A 23,524-nucleotide genomic window follows, 5' to 3' on the forward strand; every position below is an offset into this window, starting at 1 on the left:
TAAGGATAGCTCTACTGAAACTGTGGGTATTGACAAGCAACATTGGGTGTTTGGACTATATTTGCTCTATTATAAATTAGATAGATAATTTAAAGCATTGTTGCTATTTCATTCTATATATCTGGCATTCTTTGGAGGTGCTATCCCTATTCGCAACTCGAAATGATAATACTGATCTAACGTTACTGATGAGCCAAAATGTAGCAGAGTGTGAGGACCCTGCGAAGTCCTAAGGTAGCAATGAGTACGGGAAATAGAGTCTATCCAGAGAAGTACAAGATTCTCTGATGCGAGTATATTTCTAGCAGCGAAGATTGAGTTCAATTAAGGATAATGCTGGGATCGAACTGGAGCTAGCTAAAAATAAAAAAACGTCTAACTCTGCACAAGGATTTAAGTGTCAACATCTAGAGCATCCTCGAGCTCGCTCAAAAACTCCTCCATTGGTGCCAACTGAAGGGAACTGATTCTAGGCGCCGCAGAAGCCGCTGATTGCCGTTTGGAGGCAGGCGCTTGGTTTGAAGATAGACTAAGTCGAAAGGGGGAGTTGCATGCCTGTTGTGCATGTAGGACGATGGATCCGAACATGCTGGCAATTGCTTGCCAGCCTTCTCTCTCGGTCTGTAATCCCAGAACTGACCACTCTCCCTCCATATTTAGTTGGTAAAAATGGAAGACCCAGCCGTCTGTCAGGGCCCCCCAAACCGTCCAATTTGTCTGCCCCCTTGATCTTCTGTTGGCTTGTACCATCGCCATATAGGCGAGGATTTGGCCCTGATCTGGGAAACAGCCGCGTCTCTTGGCTTCGATAATAACCAAATGACAGGCCATATGGTCCTTCTCTCCAAAAAGGAGACTGTAATCTGCCGTCCCAATGCACGTATGTGGGACATTTTGGTGGAGGACAGGTCCCCACGCCAAAGGACTCTCTAGAGCCAAAGTCACTCGAGTGCCAGCAGGGTTTTGGAGCAGTCCTTGATCTGATAGGCTGCGGTATGCTGCCACTATCAAAGCGTCTACTCGACATCGGGACTTTGCTTCAGTAAAGACAGAAAGCTCGGTCAACTCGTCATATTTCTGCAGCCAGAGATCTAATCATAATTAGAACACTCCCATAACGCCCAGGGGAGTGATAGCAATTACTAAATTCAGCCGGAAGAGGAACATGTATCGAAGAAAACTGCCAACTCTGATAGCCATGGGCCGGCTTTATATTGAAAGCCCTCTCTGTTTGAGGTAAGGTCATATCGGAGGGGTTCAAATGCGGGAGACCAGGGGAGAAAGGCTGCTCGATATGCGCAACAACAGGGGCGGGGATTTCGGATTCGGAATGATGGACCATGTGGACTAATCGCTCATACCATGCTCGGAAGCCTTGGGGAATCCTCGGGGGCTTTTTAGTGCCTGCCATTTTGTTTGGCTTCGTGGCTTGTATCTGGTGGCTGTGTTTCAAGATGGTGGAGATATAATTCAAAGCTCAGAAGACAGTCGAGAAAATTTCCTTGACTCATACTTTAACCTTACAGTCCGTCATAACCCCGTCATATTAGCTGCTTTTGGCGCTGGACGAGGAACACTCGACGTATACATGACATAGGTAACATTGGTGATGACCTCAATATTACCCGATTCAGTTCGCTTCAGAACCGATGGACCCAAAGCCTACTGTCGTAAAGTTAGTGCCGGAGTGGTGGCTCCATTTCGTTACCGGAATGATCAAATGAGACGACTTCAATGCGGTTGATAACAATAACTATTTGTTTATCTTTTTTTGCAATTTTCATGATAAGCTGCCCGTCTCGAAAGTGACCTTTCCTTCTCAATGACCGTTCACTCTCAACTTGCTCTTACCCCTTTCTCCCCATCTTCAGCGTGCTGGGTCCCCTCTGTCCCCCTGGCCCATGGAGAGGAATTCCCGTGCCGCCTTTCGCTTTCGACCCTTTAACTTCTGCTCCTCACCTCGGCTGGCTGCCCGCACCGAGGTCGGGATGCCTAGGTACTTAATGTGGATGGAAGAACCCAGGTGTAGGGTTTTGATGCCACGACTGTGGTTGTAGAGCAAAAGCAGACCAAAGCGAAGGTATTCCGACTCCTCTAGATCCTCAGTGGACCATTTCTTTCCCTCTGGCAGTTGTAGCAATGCCATCAAGTGTCTCGTGTTATCATCTGGCTGATGGCGATCTGCGAAGTCTTTCCACGACTCCCGCGTGTTAAATTTAACCATAAGCACCTTCTTTAAGGATTGGCTTAGGTCGATAGTGTCGAATAAGTCCTCCTCGGATTCGGAGGCTTCAGTTAGGTTGGAGGAATCGGATTTCTCGTCATTAGATTCTTGTTCGGACTCGGCACCGGGAACGTAATCTTGATCGGCTGACTCGCGATCCGATTCTGCGCTCTCCTTATAATGGTCCTTGGCTAAGGCCTTTCGCCGAGCCCACCTCGGAAGCTCAATCTCGGATCCACCGAGTCCCGCTGCTTCGTCCTTGAGCTTGTTCATTGCCACCTCTGCCCATTCCTCACGGTGTTGCTGCAGAAATTCGACAAGTCCCGCTTTTCGCTCTTCGTCCGCCTTGCGCTTCTGCTCTAGGAGTTGTTTCCCATACGGGCTGGCATGGCAGGCATCCAATTGGGGTTGGAGGTTATTAAGCAGCTTCACAAGAACCATCTGGATGGTTTGCTGATCGGAGTTGACAGCTAATTGGAGGCTCGCCTTTGCTGCCTGTTTGACGAAGCGATACTGGTCGTGCGAGTTGGGGACGAAGCATCGTATTGCGGTCACGGGGTAAACTGAAGTCACCTATAGAAAGAGGGTTGTTAACACACTTGTTCCTAAACCGAAGTTCTAAGGAAACTCACTCTGAGGCATCGCCCGATTGCTTGGGACTCTTGCCCCCAGCTTTTGCCCGGACTCGACAGCACAATGCGGTCACAAGCAACATGTAGATTCAACCCGACTGTGCCGACATCGTATGTCATGACAAGCACTCGTAGATCCGACTTAGGATCATTGAAGCTTTCAACTAGGGTATCTCGCTCCTGTGCGTTCAACGCGGAATGAAACGAACGCACGCCAATTAGCAGAGTCCGCAAGACCGTCTCGATGAACCAGGCATTGACCGGCTGAGACTCCACCACGATCAACTTCTGGTGATGGTTCCACCGGTTAGGGTTAACGGGATTCAAAACCTTGCGGACTAGAATCTCGTTGAGAGCAACGCGCAAACAGGGGGACCCGTGCACTAGATATTGCAAAAGTTGCGCTCCAGTCACCGCGGGATAAGGCAACTCTCCAGGTAGCCGGGTGATTCAATGTATGTAATCCCCAGTTGCACCCTTTGTGCGCAAATCTGCTAGGAAAGCAACGTATGTGTTGCGACTGATCGATTCCAGCTTCTCATTCATTCGGGCGAGGACGGATGAACAATTTGCGATAGGTAGTGTACGCAAGCTCTTGCCCCCGACCACTAGCTTAGTGGCGGTATCAGCATCGACACCAGTTGCCTGGACTAAATTGCTATATAAGTCTCCGTTAGTCCTAGGCTAGGCTCAGATATAGTTAGAACACTCACTCTGCGGCCTTGCTATGCTGTAGCTGATACTCCGCATTCTCCGGGGGTCCGCCGGGAAAAGGCCGTGCTCTGGTAGAGCCGCTTGAACAAGGTTTCCATAACCAGCGGGTTTTGCCCATTCGACATATCGAGCACCGAGGCCGTGTCACGCTGGATCGCCGTGAGATCAAGAACCATGCTGAAGTATGCTGCCACCTCAGCGTGGAGGTCGTCTTTCTTTCTCAGGATCTGCCTGAGACTAGAAGCATCCAGTAACATTAACCGATGTCGGGAAGTCGCAGGGAATTCGCCGAGTTTGGATACTAGGCTCCGGGCTTCCCAGACAGCGAGCTCCTTCTGCTTAGCCTTTTCGTCATCTGAGCCAGAAGTGAAATCCTCGAGGTCCTTGCGCCCTCTGGCACCGAGCAACTCGATCAGCCCCACCAAGTCCTATATAGGCAGTTAGCAGCGGTTCCAGAACCTCGGTTTGGGGCTGAGCCTCACCTTGGTAGAGTTGTACATTGGCGTTGCAGTCGCCAGCAAAATTGTTTGGTACTGTTGCTGGTACAGTACAGCCCAGATCCCGCTTCGTTGGTTTTTGACCTTGTGTGCCTCATCGGCCAGAAGTAGGCCAAATACCCTTTGGTGGGTTGTCTTCCATGTTGTCTTCACGCGAGGTCGCTTTTTCCACTTAGGGCTTCCGTCCTCGTGAAACCTGGGCTTCGCGAACGGTACTCCCGGAACTTGAACTTGCTCCGTGTATGCAGTGCGGCGGATGTGTGTGTCATATGATGTAAGGATCACCGCCGACTTGGCCATTGGATCCGATCCACTCATGATTGCGGCCAAGCTCACAGGCCAGCTTTTGGACTCCATCTCTTTGGATTTGATAGTGTCAAAATGAGATTCCCACTCAGACTCGCCACCATAGGACAGAATCGGGCGAAAGTATGGCCAGTATTTTTGGATCTCCGCTGCCCATTGTGAAACCAGTGCAGAGGGCACAACCAACAATGATGGCTTATTGAATTCGGTCAGAATGCTGTACAGTTGGACCGCAAGTAAGACCAGCTTTGTTTCACCGAAACCAGTCAAGTCTGCACAGATTGCCGCATGTAAAGTCAAGTGCTTTAGCTTTCCTGCTGCTGAGATAACCCGTTGGCCTTCCACACTTTGATGTGGGATCTTTGCCCACTTCAGCAGTGCAAGAAGGTCAATGCTTCCGATCAATTTCAGCAATAAGCCCACGGCGCCGTTGATTTGAAAGGCAAAGAATTCGCATTTTGTCGACGTTCCCAGAAGCTTCGATTGGTATCGACTCGTTGTAGGTACAGACTCGCAAAGCAAAAGGTCCAGACAGATGTCGACAAATGGACCCGATCGTGCAGGTGTTCCGCCAAATGCATTTTGTATGACAATGTGTTCCCGGGTAGCCTATGTTGCAAGTTAGTGAGATTTTGATTGAGTATCATTTGGTAGTAATGGGGTGATATTACCGATGAAACGCCCAAGTTGCCTTCGGCACTGTGATGCGCAGCTTGGTGAGCTTGGTGGAGCACACCCTCGGCCTCTGGTCCGATGAATTGATCGGCGGGCACGGCATCATTTCGATTCGTGGGTCTGATAAGGGAAAGCAGCGTTCGGATAGTCTCACTTTGCCATTTCCTTCGGCCGGTTTCCGTCTCCACATTATGGCTATTATAGTATTTCATCTGATCAACCTTGGTTTCAAAGAACTTAAGTGTAACCTCCACCTTTGTCGCCTTGCGAGTGTTGTTTATCAACTACAGAGCGGCCTTAAGCCCCACCGTGCTTTCCGTGGGCTACTCTCTAGAAGCATCTTCTATGCCATCATTTTCTTCGAATATCGTTTTAGCAGAATCGTCCGCTAGATTGGCATTAGAACCGTTAACTATTAGCGTAGTTAGCAGAGTTCTAGGCAGCGGGTCATCGTATTCTAGGATAGAATCCTCCGTTTCGTGCTCGCTTCGCGCAAAAAGATTCACGTTAACCACAAAGTTAGTATTGTCAGCGTCGTAGAAGGTCCTGCTAATATCGGTCTACGGAGTACTCTAGGGATCTATATAGAATATACGCTTAGTTCCTACTAGCGTATACGCGATAACTATATCCCGAAGATCTAGATTTAGCTCTTAACAATTAAGTAAGGTACGAAGTAGATCCCGAAACATTTCCCTAGAGGTATATACCCTAGGATTATAGGGCATAAGACGGGAAAACGGTGGGATCTAGATCTTCTAGGAACACGCTTTAGCTAGGGTATTTTTGAGTTCTTATAGCCCGTCGAAAGGTACTAAGTCGGACTAGTTAAGTCTAACTTAAATCTAATAAGGGAAGTCTTCGGGGTTTGTAGATAGCTTTACTAGGTCCTCGGCACTCTCCTAGGAATCAACCTTTATCCACTTAGGTAAATTGCTTCCGGTCACGACTAGTGCACTACGTATTTTGACCACGGTTCCGAAACGCGACTTCTATATTGTAAAGAAGTAGGGTTCTAGTGTTTACAGGATAGAGCCTGTCAACTAGGTAAGATGAAGATGCCTGGAAGCGAACAATATATTGGAGGAATACAGAGACTGATTCTTGGAGAACCGCTGGGTTCTCCGGGGCAGACTATTTAACATGGGGGATCAGCGTTACGGTGAGCCAACGCTGACGTGTCGACACCTATATGGTGTCGATCCTCTGGGAGTGCGAGAGATCTGTGCATGGCTTCTGAGGATTCCGTTACAATTATCCCCCCGTCCAGTACGGGTGTCCACACCCGTGGTGAAGCCTGTAGAACGTAGCCCATTAAAAACCCAGTGGGAAAAGGTAGCTAGTTCTGGCAGGGACCATGGTGATTGCGTATAGGCAGTGAGGCGATGGGAAAACGATGGCGTAGTATAGGATGGTTGCAGGCAAGAAGATTGGGGCCTGAGGCAGAAATGGGATAGGGCTGGAAAGCCTCAAGAATTCCCAATTAGGATGTCGGAGGTCTGTTTGTATGCGTGGTGTACTTGTTGTGATAAACAAAGTGATCACAGTCAAATTGCGTGTTTGTTCTTGCGTTTGTTTATTCAGGTTGCAGGGTTTTTTCTTTGTTGTGATTCTACACCCATGGGTATAAATCCCCTGTTGGTTACCTTCCCACTTCTCTTTCCTCACCATTTTCCACAACAGCGACACGTCCTCACGTCGCTGTCGTTTCTCTGGAGTTTCTCCAGATTCTCGCTGTCACCTCTCCAGGTAGGTATGGCTAGTCATTCCTATCACCAAGTCTGACGACACGTCGCTGACCCACTGTTGTTTCGTCGTTGTTGCAGTAGCGTTCCATCGTCCACGCGCTGATCATTATGCCTCCCCGCGCAAAGGGTCGAGGCCGTGGCAAGGGTCGGGCTCAGGCTTCCCCTGCACCGTCTCCTCCCCGTCGTTCGCCAACCCCGTCTGAAACCGAGAGTGTGATATCCATTTCCGACGACGATGATGAGGATGAGCCTTCCTTTTCGCCAGCAGGACGCTCGGATATCGCTGGTACTGAGACACCTACTCCCAGTAGTCCCACTTCTCGTGGAATTACGACCATCTCCGGTCTCCGCCGTGCCCTTACGGGTGGAACCCAGAGGAAGAACCGTCCCCTTCGCCCTGTTGCCTATCTTCGGCATATGGCATGGTGCATGCACTGTTTCCGGACCTTCTTGGATAACTGGGATACCAGTGGGCCACCAGTGATCCCCTGTTGGGACGATGGCTTGTCGTCAAAGAGATGCCGTCAGTGCGCCAGCCGCAACAAGAATTGCGAGCCCGTGAGTGATTCCTTCTAGACAGAGCGTTATGGTGGCGGCTAACCGGCGTTTCCCTGTAGGTGAATGAGGGTATCCTTGGTGATGCGATACGTTTGCAGTGCATCCTTGACTGGGTCAAGCCCTTCTGGGACAAGGATGAAGAAAAGGAGATCTTCCATTTGGAAGATGCTGCTTTTGGCGAACTAGTACAGGCTGTCCAGGCTTTGCTTGCCGGTTTCAATGTCCTTTTGGATGGTCACCGTAAACAGTTTGGTATTGCTTCGGACAAGAAGCCAGCGAAGGTATAGTGTTCTGTTGTCGTTTCCTTGGCGTTTCACTGACTGTTTGATAGGATGTCGCCAAGGCTTATGAAGCGGTTGTCCATAACCGTCGTGGATTGCTTCATCCCATTCCTATCACTCCTGGCATGTCGTCGCTTCGCCGTCTAGTCGCTGAAGCTTCCACTTATCCTGGTGCCCGTCTTTCTGATGATGGTTACCATGCTTGGGCTTTTGCTGTGCAGACTTTCCGTTCCCGTGTTTATGACATTGTTGTTGACCAGGAACAGTATGACAATCTCACTAACCCCGATATGGAGCAGCTTGAGGCAGATGCGGCCAAGGATTTCCCCGTTGAGGACTATCTCGTCTAGTCGTCGGGTTGCCGGTGTTTCGTTGGTTTACAGAAGGTTTTTGTGCCGTTGATATTTCAAAGATAATTTTGCGTTTCTCAGTTTTTGTGAAGATGGCGGGTTGCTAGGGTGAGCTAGTCATTTCGCTGTATTTTCGCTAGTGTTTTGTGGTCGGATCGATGTTTTTCCAGGGTAATCTCAATCAATTCGACCTTTTCTTTTGCTTCTGGAATTTTGCGATGATACCTCTAGCATTTCCCATATCTGAGAGTGGCACCCATTGGTTGTACTCGGAAGGCCATCCTTTCCATTTAACCAAGTAGTGTAGCTCATTCTGGAACTTCTTTTCGCCTCGGACCTCTTCAACCTCCCACTCGTCATCGTCTTCTAGCTCTGGCATAGGTAGAGTTTCACTGTCGTTTCGCTCATGCCATTCTTGGAGTAGGGAGATTGGAAACACGTTGTGAAGGCGGGAATATTGTTCTGGTAGGGCTAGCCGGTACGCTTGTTTCCCAACTTTGTCGAGAATTCGGAATGGTCCAATAAAATTAGGAGCAAGCTTTCTTGATGGGCTTTTCAATCGAAGGTTACGGGTTGATAAGGCGACTAATTGTCCCCTTCGGAACTGTATCGGTTCGTGGCGTTTATTATAGTGTTTCGCCTGTGATTCGCTTGCTTTTCGCCATGCTTTTTGGAGTTTCGCGCGTAGTTCTTGCAACTTTTCTAGTCGTGCAATAGTTGCTGGGACCTCCTCCCTAGAAGTGCCGTCCTCGGCACGTAGTTGAAAGTTTGGATCATAGCCGTATAGTGCCTTAAAGGGTGTGAAACCCGTTGTTGAGTTTATGGCATTATTGGTGGCAAATTGGGCTGTCGGGAGAAGGTTTGGCCAATTGATTTGTTCCGTATTGAGGAAGCATCGAAGGTAGCTCTCGAGTACTTGGTTCATCCGTTCCGTTTGGCCGTCGGTTTGCGGGTGAAACGCTGTCGAAAACCTCAATTTGACATGGCTTTGATAGCAGAGTTTAGACCAGAATTTGCTAGTGAAGACTGATCCTCGATCTGAAACTACACTATTCGGCGGTCCGAATCGGAGTTCAATTTCTCGGTGAAATAGTTCAGCCAATTGTACAGCATCAATTGTAGATAAAACGGGTAGGAAGACGGCGTATTTTGAGAATCTATCCACGATGACTAGGATAGCGTCGACGGTGTTGTCCCTATAAATGGTCTGCGGCAAATGGGTGATGAAATCCATTGCTAGATCGCTGAAGGGTCGCTGGGGTATCGGTAGCGACTGTAACTCGCCATAAGGTCGATGCCTTGGCGTGGCTGCTCCTTGGCATACTGCGCATTCTTTGACGTATTGGGCCACATCCTTTTGCAAGTTAACCCAATGGAATTTGCGTTTTAATAATTCGGTGGTGCGAGTGCGACCAAAATGTCCTGCGAGGGGATCGTCATGATAGATTTTTAGCAGGTTTTGTCGCAAGCCATTAATTGCGGGGATATACAACCGATTTTGGTATTTAAGGAGACCTTCATGGTCGACTAGCCATCCATGGCTCCCGCGCTTCTCTAGCTTAACGTCGGTGATACGACGGCGGGTCTCTGGGTCTTCGCCCTGTATTTGCCCGATCTGGGACTTTAAATCAGTCGTGGAGTTCAATTCCTGAACTGACCAACCCGTGGTCCCACGCTGCACTTGTGAGACTCCGACGATTCGACGCCTTGCCTCAGGGTCTTCGCCCTGGATCCGCCCGATCTGGGACTTTGCTTGTGAGACTCCGACGATTCTACGCCTTGCCTCAGGGTCTTCGCCCTGGATCCGCCCAATTAGGGACTTTGCTTGTGAGACTCCGACGATTCTACGCCTTGCCTCAGGGTCTTCGCCCTGGATCCGCCCAATTAGGGACTTCAATTCTGTCGTAGCGTCTAAAGTATAAACTTGTTCAACCACACAGGCGCGCTCAACCTCCCGCTGGGTGATCGCACGATCTCCCTCAGCGGTGCGAACTGTCATGGCGTCTTCTTCTAAGACAAGGGGCAAAACCATGCAGCGGTGACTAACGACTTTTTCACGGGACGCACGACGGCGGTACGCTGGGTAGCGCAGAGGTACTCGACGGTACAGAGAAGCTCGATGGCGTTTCTCTCCCTTAATAGACGCTCGACGGCGTATCAGCACTCGGCGGTGCAGAGATGCTCGGCGGCTATCTCTCTTCTTGCTAAGCTCCGGCGTCCCGGGCTCGCTAAGCTCAGTCGCAGGCACATCCTGACTAGCCTCGGTTGCAGGCACACCCTGACCGGTATTTATTTCTTTGACAGCGGTTCGCTGTATACTCACCTCCTGATCGCTAGCGAAACGCTCTTGGATCGGGGTCGTAAGCTCAGCTGCGGGCGCGACCCGGCTAGCATTTGGTTTCCTTGATAAGCCATCCGCGGGATTGGTCTTCCCGGCGCGATGCTTTATAGTGAACTCGAACGGAGTTAAAAACATAAGCCACCTTGCCTGTCTACCGTTGAGCTTAGGCTGCTTCATAAATGTCTGGAGATTAGCATGGTCTGAAAGCACCTCGACGGGGTACTTGCTACCCTCTAGGTAGTGTCTCCATTGTTTAAACGAGTAAACGATAGCGAAAAGCTCTTGATCTGGCGTCGCATAGCGGAGCTCCGCACCACTAAATTTCTTTGACCAGAATGCCACTGGGTGCCATGTCCCGCTTGTGTCTGGCTGCGATAGGATTCCAGCCATCCCGAGATTTGATGCATCGGGTTCGATACGGATATGTCTTTGTGGATCAAAATGGTGGAGAACTGGGGCATCTTGGAAAGCATCGAGAAGCTGGCGGAACGCTTGCGTTTCTTCGTTAGAGAGCTCGACACTCCCAGGCTTCTTGCCATTCTTGCTTCCTCGAAGTAGAGAGGTTAGGGGCAATGCAATTAAGCTATACCCCTTGATGAATCGTCGGTAAAAGTTGCAGAATCCTAGGAACACTTGGATTTCGTGGTAACTTTTCGGGATATCCCATGAAGTGATAGCGTCGACGCGCTGCTTGTCCATAGAGATACCATCCCTAGATATCACAAATCCTAGGAATTCGACCTGATCCTGATAGAAGGTGCATTTTGTAGGCTTCGCGTATAGCTGTGCCTGTCGTAACCTTTGTAGCACTTGACAGATATGTTCTGTGTGGGTCTCGCGGTCTGGCGAGAAGATTAGGATATCGTCGAGATACGCCACACAAACGACATCGAGAAGCCCTCTTAACGCCGTGTGAATATAATTCTGAAAAGTGGCCGGTGCATTCGTAAGACCAAATGGCATAACTGTATATTCAAAATGGCCATAACGAGTGCGAAAGGCGGTCTTCCACTCCTCTCCTTCATGGATCCTGATCCGATAATATGCGTCTTGTATATCGATCTTGCTGAAGAACCGCGCGCCAGCGAGCCGATCGAGGATCTCCGAGATAAGAGGAAGAGGGTACCGGTTCTTAACTGAGACCTTATTTAACCCCCGATAGTCTACGCAGAGACGTAAACTGCCATCCTTTTTGGGCACGAATAGGATGGGGGCCCCTGCTGGGCTCTTTGAGGGTCGGATCCGACCATTTTCGAGATTTTCATCTATATATGATCGGAGCTCTCGAAGCTCTGTCTGAGAGAGAGGGTAAATCGGGCCATACGGCGGCGTTTCACCGTCTTTTAGCTCGATAGTATGGTCTGTTGCTTTCTGAGGCGGTAAGGTCTTGGCATTTTCGGGCGCGAATACGTCGCTGTACGCTAGTAATTCGCTAGGAAGCCCCTCACGTGAAGTGGGGTCTTTTTGGTCATCTCCTGGAAGCCACACTTCCTCAGGAAGTTTCACCACTGCGTATACGTACGCGTGGTTCCGGCATTCTTTCACGAATTGATGGGGGGTGGCTATCGAGTATGACGATGCGACATACCACCACTGGCGTTTATATGGCGAAAAGTCGATGTGTTCATCTCGTACAGTTGTCATAGAAAGCAGGACTGGGCTTCCTTCGAGACGAGGATCTCGATCGATAGCTAGGCAGCGCCTCTCGAAGGTACGAGTAGTTCCCCGTGAGTCCGTTGCTGTGATAGGGACTACCCACACCCCGTAAGTAGGTGTTGACCTTCGATTAATAGCTGAGATAATAACGCTAGTGAGCGGTGCACGACGAAGTCCGTATTGCTGAGCGAATTGATGACTGACGATGTCAACCTCAGCTCCGCTATCGAGATCCGCATGCGTTTCGATGTCGCCCCGTACGGTAATTGGGATATAGAGGCGGCATGCGGTCCTAATTGTTTCTTGAGGGGTCGGTGTTCCGGCTTCTACACCGACCCTTTGGCTTTTCCCGAGTGTACTGGTGCTGACTGGACCCTAGTTGAATTCTGGGGGCATTCGTCCTTCCAGTGATCGGTTGAACCGCAAGTGAAACAGCTATATGGTTTTGGTGGAGTTACGCCGTCGGTTCGTTGGCGATCATGCGGCTTTGCGCCGAATTCACGCCGGTTTGAATATGGTTTGATGTTTGGGTTTCGATCACCGCCTCGTCCTCGGAAGTTTCCACGGTTCCATCCTCGGCCCCGACCAGAGTTAGAGGATGGCCCGTTGAAGTTAATCCGTTTTCGATATCCCTGTTGGTCAGGGGAGTGATGTCTTTTGTTTGTTGAGCGAGGGGGTAGTTTTTTGTGCCCGATTCAGTATAGATAAGGTTCCAATAGTGCATCGCTGTCGATACCATCTCGTCTCGATTTTTTGGTAGATGAAGCATAGCGTTTTGGATACGATTTCGGAGACGGAGCTGTAACTTAGTGAAGAAGTTTAACGCCCGTTGATCCTCCGGCGGTGCTTCGAAGTGTCTCTCGAGCGAAAGAAGGTAAGAATTAAAATCGCTCGGACTTTGATTCGGGCCTTGCCGGGCTTCTTGCAAGGAGGTAGCGATATCAGCTTGTAGTGTAGCTGAATTGTGTAGCAACGTAAGAGTCCATTTCTCGAATAGGTCCCACGTCGTTTTGTAAGCGGTTCGCTGGGGTTCCGCTTTTTCTTCAACGTAGTGTCGCCATCTTTCGCGGCAGTCAGAGCTCATGCTATTAGTGGCACCAAGGATCTTTCTTTCGTCCGATCCATATTTACGGGGTGCACCCGCGAACATGTCTTGGAGGTCGTTAAGCCAAGTTTGACGTTGTTGTATACTATAATGTGCTTTGAAAATTGGAACCTCGATTTTGATCTCTCCGGAAGCTCGTCCTCTTTCCGATGACGTAGAGGGAGAACGTCGATAGCGGTCCGACGTCGATTGCTCCGTCATTTGGCCGATCGCTTCCTCGAGTTCTTTCTTTCGAGTAAGCAACGCGTGAAGGGTTTCGAGGCGTTCGACCTCAGCGAGGTGCTCGCTAAGTTGGGGAGCCCGGTCCTGAGAATCATTCTCTAGACTGCTACTTTCGTCGTAGGCGGTAGCAGGAGGAATCATAGACTCGGCGTCGGTCCGGTGTGGGTTCGCTGGCGACCCACGAGCGACCGACGATCGGGTGGTCATTGTTGCTTTAGGAGGCATCTTCAATCTTAGGTAGTTGAAGAAGAAGAATCAGAATTGTAAAGAAGTAGGGTTCTAGTGTTTACAGGATAGAGCCTGTCAACTAGGTAAGATGAAGATGCCTGGAAGCGAACAATATATTGGAGGAATACAGAGACTGATTCTTGGAGAACCGCTGGGTTCTCCGGGGCAGACTATTTAACATGGGGGATCAGCGTTACGGTGAGCCAACGCTGACGTGTCGACACCTATATGGTGTCGATCCTCTGGGAGTGCGAGAGATCTGTGCATGGCTTCTGAGGATTCCGTTACATATATCGAGCCTTAGACGGAGCTAAAGTACTTTAGTAGTTCCTAACAGCGTCTATAGGGTTCTATGTCGCTTTCGCCCTCTAAGGGGCCTATCACTAGAACCGGGTATAGTAAGGGCGTATCGGTAGGAAACTCGATATCGAACTTACGTTTAATAGCTTCCCGTTATAGAACACACACGTCCCGGTTATCCTCGGTAGATATCTTAGCGTATTCCTTAAGTTCTAGCTTAAGGTGTATAAGACCCTAAGTGTGAAGGGTCGAAGCAAGTCTTGATTCAAACTAGCTAAGCCGTCATGCTGTCTATCAAAAGCTTAAGGAAAGGACGTTCTACACGGCCATGCGGCGGTGTAAACAGATATGGTCACGTGGTCAGCACGTGATGTCTACGGGCCCTGGCCCGTTACAGTACCCCCTCGTCCCCTCCGTCGTCTACGAAGAGAGAGGTAACACGTGTTGACTCGAAAACGGGTCTGTTATGTGTCGAGACGTCACCGAAGCGCTCTTGAAACGCTTCTAGTGCGGAGCAGTCTCGCAAGTTAGCCACGGGTTCCCATGTCAGTTCTGCGTATCCGAGCCACTTCACTAAAACTTCACGGCGTCGTCCTCTACCGATCTTCTTTGTCCGTGCTGCTATAACCTCTTCCACCTGGTATTCGAGTTCGTCACCGACTTGTATAGGTGGCGGTTGGGAATCGTCTACCAATTGGGAGCTTAGGGGGTCCGTTGCGGCTGGCCTGACGAGTTCGACATGGAAGACTGGGTGTATACCGGACGGGACGTCGAGCTTTACTGTGTGTGGTGTAGGGGCTTCCAGCACTGTATAGCGCGCGTGTAACCAGTCGAGCTTCTTCGATAGTCTCTGCGAACGGACGTTCCGAAGGTTTAACCATACTTTGTCGCCCGTACGGTAGACTGGCGCGGCTTGCCTTGTCCGGTTCGACTGATTCTGTTGTTTTTCTTGCGCGTTTGCGATTGCCGCCTGTGCCCATTCGGTAGCGTCCCGTAGGCGATTTACGAACTTTTCGCCGGCGTTTTCCGGTCCACTCGCTGCCTCTTGTACGTTTCCTTGGTTGAGCAACCCGATCGGTTCAATATGGTAGCCGTGTGTAAAGAAGAAGGGTGATAGTCCTGTTGACGCTGCTTCGCGGTTGTTTATCGCTCCCGTGACAATAGGTAAAAGACTTTTCCAGTCTGTTTGAGCGTAAGACGCGAATATTCGTAGGATTCGTTCGACTTCTTGATTCGCTCGCTCTGTAGAACCGTCTGATTGAGGGTGAAAGGCTGTGGATAATCGGCGTTGAATCCCTAGCGTTTCGCATACGCGTTGCCAAAACCCGCTCACGAATTGTGAGCCTCGATCACTCGTGATAGCTACCGGTAGTCCATGATGCATGTAAAAATGCATTAGGAATACGTCCGCTAGGGCGTCCGCCGTGATCGACTTCATAGCCACTGTGATAACACTCTTTGTGAGTCTATCCGTGACTACTAGGCAATTTGTAGCTTCTTCGTGTCCCGAGGGTGGTAGGTCGGTAATAAAGTCCATTGAAATCTCGGCCCATATTCGATCAGGTATCGGTAGTGGCTTAAGCAGACCCTGCTTAGTGTCGCGCCAAATCGTGCTTCTTCCACACACTGTACAGTTTCGGAGGAATCTTCGTACGTCTTTCGCCGCACCGGGCCAGAAAAACCGGCGAGACAGTATCGAATAGGTGGCGTCTCGCCCTGGGTGTCCCGTGATATGAGAGTCATGGACTCGTTGTATCACTCCAGTCCGTAAGGGTTCGTTCTCTGGGATCCAGATACGGTCACGGAAACAAAGAAGTCCTTGTTCGTTTAACTGGCATTCGGCGAGGCTTATTTTAACGTCTATTTCGGGTGCGATTCGTCGTCCTCCGTCCTTTAGCGCTTGAGAGATCGTGCGGTACACTTGGTCAGACTTTCGGCTCGTTTCCCATAGGGATTGTAGTGTAGGCTCCTCGAATAGAGGGACCGGGGTCTCGAAGTCCAAGGGGGTGTCGTCTGCTTGGACCCGTTCAGTATTCACGTTCACCTTTTCGAGCATGGATCGCGGGTGGTTCGACGTCGTTTCGTCGGCGTTCCCTTGGGGAGTATCCACGGTCCGCCCCGTATCCACATTTACCTTCTCGAACATGCATCGGAAGCGATTCGATATCCTTTCGTCGGCGTTTCCCTGGGGAGCATCCTGGGTCCGTCTTGATAGGGCGTCCGGTCTGGAAGCTAGCTTCCCAGGACGGTACTGTAGGTCGAAATCGAACTCTGAGAGTAGGTCTGACCAACGCATTTGCCGTTCATTTAGTTGCCTCGCTTTTGCGAAATATCGAAGATTCTTATGATCTGTGAGAATCTTGAATTTCGGGACCATTTTAAGTTCAGGTCGCCATTCACGAAGTGCGCGTATAATCGCTAGTAGTTCCTTATCGTGTATCTCGTAGTTCGATTCCGCCGGATTCAGCTTTTGAGATAGGTAAGCGATAGGTCGTAAAGAGCTATCATCGGAGACTTGGGATAGGACTGCTCCAGTAGCCCAGCCGGACGCGTCTGCTTCCACAATTGTTTCTCGACCTTCTTCGAAATGAGCTAGTATCGGTGCATCGATAAACTTTTCTTTCAATTCTATGAATGCCCGTTGACAAGCGTCGTTCCACGTGAATAAAGCTTCTTTTCGCGTTAACTCGATTAAAGGTTTCGCATAGTCTGCGAAACGCGGTATAAACGAGCGGTAAAAGTTGGCGAATCCAATGAAACTCCGTACGTCTTTTACTGATTTCGGCACTTCCCATGATCGAATTGCGTCAACCTTCTTTGGATCAACACAGACACCCTGCCCAGCGCGGATAATGAAACCAAGGTATTTCACAGAGTCGCGTTCGAATTCGGACTTCGTAATATCGCATTGAAGTCCGGCATCCCGCAGTTTTCCTAGCACTTCGCTAACTTTTCGTTGGTGGTCCGCTAGCGAATCGCTAGAGTAGATAATGATATCATCTACGTATGCGGACACGAAATCGTCCAGATGTTCTTGTAGCACTTGATTGATATACCGTTGGAAGGTTGCGGGAGCGCCAGTAAGACCGAAGGGTGTTACGTTCCACTCGTAGAGGCCGTATCGTGTTCGGAACGCTGTTTTCCATTCTTCGCCTGATTGTACACGAATTTTATGGAATGCGGCGATAATATCAAGTTTCGTAAACCAGCGAGCACTAGCCATATTCCGTAAGGTCTCCTTGATCAAGGGTAGTGGGTATCGGTCTTTAATCGTGAGTTCGTTAAGACCTCGGTAGTCTACACAAAAACGTATTCCTCCACTAGGTTTTCGGACGAGTAACACTGGCGAAGCGGCAGGCGACTTGCTAACTCGAATAAAGTTCTTATCGAGTAGCTCTGTTAAGGTCTTTCGTAACACTAGTAACTCTTCTCGATTCATGCCGTAAAGGGGACCATAGGGCGGGGGAACTTCGTTGCCTAACGCGTCTTTTCGTAGTGGTATACGATGGTCGATTCCTACTCGGTGAGGAGGAAGTTGGTCCGCTAACTGTTGACTAAACACGTCTAACCAAGGCCAGTACTGCTTAGGGAGTCGCGTCTTCGGGTCGACTAGGTCTTTCGTTCGTAAGGCTTTCTCGATATCAGCTAGTGTTACTTTGCCGATTCGTAAGCGTTCCGGTTGCGTTTCGTTGTCGATAACCTGGTAGAGCTGGGATGCTGAGATATTCGTCACTCGAAGAGGTTTCATTCCCGGAGGTGCGATCGAGGGGTTCGCTCGATTCCAGCATCGGGTCGTTTTGTCCTCCTTGTCTCGAATGTCGAGATAGCCTTTCGCTGGCGAGTAGACACCCTTTACCTCGACTAGCCATGGGTTCCCGAGAATCATTGCGTCGAGTTGTCCGTAGATGACATACGCATAGACTCGTCCTTGTCTATGACCATGGATGTCGGCGTCAAAGTACGTCACGTACTCGATTTGTCCCTGGTTCCCTACTACACCGTCTAACGTTCGAGTAGGTATACGAATGCGCGGGAGGTCGAAGCTTTTAACGAGAGAATCACTAATAGTGGCGTAGCAAAGACAGCCACTATCAACCAGTGCTTGCGTTGATTGGATTCCGTTTAATTGTACATCAACTTTGAAAGGCTTCTCTTGTTTAAATAGCTTTTTCACTCCGTTTCGCTCCTGTTTGCGACTAACAACAGGAGCTACTCGTTTTCCGAACTCTCTTCGTCGTGTGATAGAGTGACCGCTCGTTGTCTTTCGCTTCTCCAACTTGTTTTCTTCTTTAGTGTCGAAACACTAGCGTTTTGGTTGCTTTCCTCTACCGCCGCTGTGGTGATACGAGGGCGTTGAAGTGCTTGTTGTGGTGGCTTCGCAGGTAATAGGGGGCATTGACGGATACTACATCCGTCCCTTCCGCAACGGAAACATCGACCTTCTCTCCGCCGGCATTCAAGTTCGTCCGGAGGGACCCATTTTGCTCGTTTTCCCGCTAGTTGTTGGTCTTCGCTAGCGTTTCGTGGTTGATTCGCCCGCTGATAGACGTTACTCACGGTAGTAGTCCGAGTGGGCGTCCAATCCATAGGATCGTATGTCGTTGCGCTACTATATCTACCTCTCTGGGGTCGGTTGATATCGAGGGCGTCCCTATCGGTACTGATCTCGTGTAGGCGGGAGATCAGTCCTATAAAAGTGGCGGGTATACCGCGATTCATTAGTGAATCGGTCATGGTTCGATTCAAGGATCCTAGCAGGATTTGTCGCTTCGCTTCATCGTGCCATTCGAGCGCGCCAGCGTCTGCGAATTCCTTTTCTAATTGAGGAAGGAACTTAGAGAACGGTTGGTCTTCACGTTGCCGTATCTGGTGAAGGCGCCTCGCTGCTCTAGCTTGCGAGTTCGGGTCTCCGTATATCTGCTCTAAGTGGTCTAAGAGCTCTTTCGCAGTGCCGTCGTTTCGCCGTAGTTTCACGTACGTTCCGGTGTTCTTCCACGCGAGTTTCTCTAAGCGAGAGAAAACATACGCGAATTGGTCCTGATCGTTACCGATAGCAAGACCGTCCACGCTTAGCTTATTCTCCATTGTAATTCGCCAGGCAGACCATTCAGTAGTGATACCAGCAAACAGTGCGGGGTCGGGGAGGCGAGCCCTCGGAAGGTAACCTCCAAGTCTAGTTTGTTGATCGGACCTTTTCGTAGGTTCTATCGTTTCACTCGTGATTCGCTGGAGAGTAGGGGTAGGTTCGCTAGGCTTTATCGTGCTCCGTAGCAAGGCCTCCAGTCTATCAATTCGTTCGTCTTGTGCTTGAATCGCGTTTTCTTGTGCTTGAATCACATTTTCTTGCCTTGCATGGTTTTGGGCAATTTGTTGCATTAGGGACTGGGCCCAATTCGGGGGGCTTGATGATTCGCTGCCTCCCGCCATCGTTTCGTCTACGTCTCGTTGCTGTTACGCTATGGTTTCGCTCGTTGATCGCTTTAGCGGACTCAGTAGCACACGCTCTTTTTCGTTCGTTGATAGCGGTTCTCAGTGACACACGCTCGTTCGTTCGTCGGTCTCGTTGGGTGGAGAGAAGCTTTTGATATGTGAAGGGTCGAAGCAAGTCTTGATTCAAACTAGCTAAGCCGTCATGCTGTCTATCAAAAGCTTAAGGAAAGGACGTTCTACACGGCCATGCGGCGGTGTAAACAGATATGGTCACGTGGTCAGCACGTGATGTCTACGGGCCCTGGCCCGTTACACTAAGCAATACGTATCTTACGATTAAGAGTCTAGGTTCTTTCGTCCTCCTATCTATTAGGCTAACACTTCTACGGGTCGAACGATTCCTTAAGTTTAGATATATACTTATGAATATACTAGAAAATATGCTTCTTATAAGCACCGTAGGCATCCGCCTACTATATCTACTAGATTAGTAGAATCGGTAAGAATAGGCTGTTACGCACGACTAACGGGTCGTCGCTATGTTAGAAGATTCCTGGGTTATACTTGCCTGATGCTTCTCTGCTTCCAACGTCAACGATCTGTCTCTCAACTGTACCGTCGCCTAACAGGCCTTATACGGGCTAAGTCCTTTTGAGGATATCGAGGAGCGATGCCAGATAGAGCGCCGAACTAACCTATACCGGAGTACGGGTCTATTCGTAGTGTTGTCAAGTTATAATCAAGTAAAGAGTCACCGAAGGTTCTGAACAGTAGACACAAGTAACAATGTATGATTGAACACGAAGAACTAAACTAGATACATGAATGAGTGTCCTTATATATCCTGAGTTCTTCCTAAGTAGAATAGTAGAAAGTAGAATGGTAGATCTGGCTTGGCAAGATCTACTCATCGACGGTTGACCTTTCTACTACTTGCATGATCACGTGGTGGTCGTCTCATTGGTTATTGCGGTATACAATGAGACGGCGAAGGGAAGGCCGAAAGTGGCCTGTTGGCACGCAGATCCTGTCCGTCACATATAGGCACATATGTACAGGATAAAGTCTGCCGGGTGGGTCCGCTCAGGGTCAATCATGCCTTTGCTCACTGAGCGCTCACTGAGCATGATTGTGTTTCTCTTTCCCTTGAATACCTGGGGTGTCCAGGGTATAAGGTACTGCACGTGATCTGATGACAGATAGATCGGTTGGCTCTCGGTGGCCCATCAGTAAGTTGCGGCCCCATAATCGATTGGTGCCTGGTAGGTCCGTAACATAGGCTAGGAACCGTAAGTCGCTAACGTTATTAAATCCGATATATACCGCGAGAGGACCCTCCGCACCTTAAAGGTTAAGGATTAGCGCTTCCTAATCGAAGACATTGATAGGGCTGCCTTAAGGGCACTTTATAGCACGGAAACTAGACTTACGAGGTGTTATGTCCTTCTTTTTTGCCGGTCTTTTGTTACCCTACTTATATAATTAGTAAAAGGAAGCCTAATTAGAAAGGAATCTTTAGGTCCCACCGGTATATTAGAGCCACCTTTAGTAGAACTAGCTCTGCTATGCTTACGTTTCTCTAGGGGATCTATACTAATATAGCTAGATAGATATAGTAGAGGGTAAGACTAAGGGGAGTCGGAAAGGAAGCCTTAGATTTAAATAGTTGACTAGGATAATTAGGGTTAGTAACGTATAGATAATGCACTAAAAGTAAGCCTACGGGGGAAGAAAAAGATCCTTAGTTCTAAGGATAGCTAGGATCTAAATTAAGTAGCTAAAGAGGGGGATTTAGGACAGCAATATATAGGGAATGCACTAAAAGATAGCCCACGGGAAAAGGAATCGATACTCACTTCGTAGGACGGCTAGGTCTTAGATTTGAATAGCTGACTAGGAGGATCAGGGTTAGTAATATATAGACAATGCACTGAAAGAAAGCCCACGGGAAAGGAAAATGATTCTTACTTATGACGAAAGCTGGATATCGGTGTGGTAGAGTCGTCAAAACTGTGGGGAGAAGGGATCAAAGGTCAGATCCGGGCTCATGCAAGATATATGGTCCAGGGGAGTACAGGAAAATCCAACCTTGGAATGCTTTGGCTGAGTAGAGCGGAAGGAGAGCCTGGAGGAAAGAAAGATCAAAGGTTAGATCCGGGCTCATGCAAGATATATGGTCCAGGGGAGTACAGGAAAATCCAACCTTGGAATGCTTTGGCTGAGTAGAGCGGATTGAGAGAACCTGGAGAAAGAAAAGATCAAAGGTTAGATCCGGGCTCATGCAAGATATCATTCAGCTTCAACAACAATTTAAGTAAAGGATTCATAAAAATAATAAGCTAATGGATTCATAATCATAATAAGCTAATAAGTACTTGGCTTATCCGGGCGAAACATCGAGATTGAAGCTTTCCTAAAAGGCTGAGAACACCTGACGGTCTGAACCTGCGTGTTCTCTGCTGCGGCGCGGATATGTGTCGGAATCCCTCCCCCGGTGTTGGTCCTTGCTTGTGACAATTTTGGAAGACCGTATCGATTCAGGGAGCAAAAAACCCCCTTTGACAATTGCTTCATGAGATCGACCGGATTCGGGGTCGACGAGCGTGGTGCAGGGCACTTGAAAATTCTGGAAGACAACCGCCTGGCTCGACTCATCTGTCGGCCGTCCAAGGCATAGGACGGATCCTGACCACCCATCTGCAGGAGTGAACGGTTCTTTCGTTTTCCATAAAAGTGACACAGTCTGTGAATACGCAGAGCGGTCCCATAGGTACTGGGTACCTATGACCGTTGCGTTTCTAATTGCATTAGGGTCAACAGTTCCTTCGAGTAGCAGCCACTTCCCAACGACCGTGTTCATCCGGGTTACGTAGACATCGGACCCAGCGAGCGCGGCGGAGTATGACGCCCATCCTGACACAGCGGGATAGCCAGGCGGGCTGACAAGTTGAGGTAGGTTATCGTCCATGATGAGGCTAAGGTCGTGCCGATAGCCAGCGGGAAACGGAAGAACTGGGCTTGGATCGTCGAATGTATAGGAGATAACACCGATCTAGATAAACAAGTCAGAGTCCTTAGCAGTAAGCACAGGAAAAAGGGAAAGACTTACCCTCTTCTTTTCCGTTGCCAGCCAAACCTCTTTCCCAATCGGAGAATTCTTGTTTGAACTCCGTACGACTCCAATTGCGCAAGTGTCGGATTGAGGTGGTGGACGGCGGAAGCCTAGAAGAGCGCTCTTGGCTCTCAAGATCCACTCGGAAAACATCATGGTCATACGAGACCGGTGAGGGTTTCTCACAAAGCCATGCGTTACAGTCGTTATGGCTTCTTTTCCATCGGTCATCCGAATTCTCAGGCCCAAGCAGCCTTGACCATGGAGACTCTCGGGTTTTTCGCAAACTTTCATGCTGGATGTGACGGTGTCAGCGCTGACTCCGAGCCTATATTCATCATAGACTGTTCGCAAACCACCCACTTCCATGATCCAGTCTCTCTCATACACGGCTTGAATGTCGTGTAACGATTTAAAAAGGACGACTAGGAATCCACTGACGGATATACGGGCCCCTACTGCCGCGGGGAAAAGCTCGCGCAAGCTATCAATCTTCTCGGGGGCCAGGAGCTTTCTTGGGTTGATACCTTCTTTGAAAAGGTATTCCTCCCTCCATGGTGAACGTGGAGTCAAAACTTGCCCAAAGGGGTGAAGGTCCAACCTGTCCTCAAGATAAGGGTGCAATGGTCGCCCTCCCGCTTTAATGTCTTCACACCCGCCCATCACAAGCCAGACCTCAGGGCCGTACTGGGAATGAGATACGTAAACTGGATCATGTTGTCGCAAAGCAGGATGATGAGTCCGAACCAGCCGTTCATTCTCTGGTGTAGTCTCGAGAGCGTGAACAGCGCGTATTTCTGCTGACTCGGGGAGTCCCCACACTTGCGAATCCGTTCCTGTTGCGCATTAGCGACTCAAGTTCAAAACAGCATGACAGAAAAGCGAAATTCATCTTACTTGATATAAGCCTGGGAGATAAAATCTGTTGATGGGGGAAGGAGGTATCGATGTCGGTTTCTGGGATAGGTAGGCAATTGTACCGTACCGGAGACACGAGTCTGGGGCGTTTCACTGACATGTCGTGATAGAGCACTATGACCCACAAGTGTCTGTGCTGGGGAAGATTGCAAATAGGACCGTAAGATGCGCACGAGAGTGGGGCACACGATGCAGAAGCCTAGACTGGATTGGGTTAGATACAAAGA

General features: G+C 49.5%; 5 protein-coding genes across 5 annotated transcripts; all 5 read right to left on the bottom strand.

Moving 5' to 3' along the window:
• Positions 1-393: 393 nt before the first annotated feature.
• N7446_001984 (uncharacterized protein) lies at positions 394-1,411 on the bottom strand (the record flags this gene model as incomplete). Its single annotated transcript, XM_058510733.1, has 2 exons — positions 394-1,091; positions 1,144-1,411. The coding sequence occupies 2 exons, from the start codon at positions 1,409-1,411 to the stop codon at positions 394-396; spliced, it is 966 nt and encodes a 321-aa protein (XP_058376269.1).
• Positions 1,412-1,867: 456 nt separating this feature from the next.
• On the bottom strand, positions 1,868-5,260 carry N7446_001985 (Helicase C-terminal; the record flags this gene model as incomplete). Its single annotated transcript, XM_058510734.1, has 7 exons — positions 1,868-2,797; positions 2,857-3,239; positions 3,333-3,514; positions 3,570-3,638; positions 3,694-3,998; positions 4,053-4,982; positions 5,045-5,260. 7 exons carry the CDS (start codon positions 5,258-5,260, stop codon positions 1,868-1,870), a joined length of 3,015 nt encoding a protein of 1,004 aa, XP_058376270.1.
• Positions 5,261-5,371: 111 nt separating this feature from the next.
• N7446_001986 (uncharacterized protein) lies at positions 5,372-5,776 on the bottom strand (the record flags this gene model as incomplete). Its single annotated transcript, XM_058510735.1, has 2 exons — positions 5,372-5,608; positions 5,759-5,776. The coding sequence occupies 2 exons, from the start codon at positions 5,774-5,776 to the stop codon at positions 5,372-5,374; spliced, it is 255 nt and encodes an 84-aa protein (XP_058376271.1).
• A 12,386-nt stretch (positions 5,777-18,162) lies between these two features.
• Positions 18,163-19,213, bottom strand: N7446_001987 (retrotransposon gag protein; the record flags this gene model as incomplete). Its single annotated transcript, XM_058510736.1, has 2 exons — positions 18,163-18,333; positions 18,395-19,213. The coding sequence occupies 2 exons, from the start codon at positions 19,211-19,213 to the stop codon at positions 18,163-18,165; spliced, it is 990 nt and encodes a 329-aa protein (XP_058376272.1).
• A 2,467-nt stretch (positions 19,214-21,680) lies between these two features.
• Positions 21,681-23,397, bottom strand: N7446_001988 (uncharacterized protein; the record flags this gene model as incomplete). The annotated part of the gene is made up of 3 exons (XM_058510737.1): positions 21,681-22,319; positions 22,377-23,215; positions 23,277-23,397. The coding sequence occupies 3 exons, from the start codon at positions 23,395-23,397 to the stop codon at positions 21,681-21,683; spliced, it is 1,599 nt and encodes a 532-aa protein (XP_058376273.1).
• Between the last annotated feature and the right edge of the window lie 127 nt (positions 23,398-23,524).

The sequence above is a fragment of the Penicillium canescens genome, assembly GCF_028828765.1.
Source record: "Penicillium canescens strain IBT 15451 chromosome Unknown utg000002l_segment0_segment0, whole genome shotgun sequence".
In the NCBI taxonomy this organism is placed as follows: domain Eukaryota; kingdom Fungi; phylum Ascomycota; class Eurotiomycetes; order Eurotiales; family Aspergillaceae; genus Penicillium; species Penicillium canescens.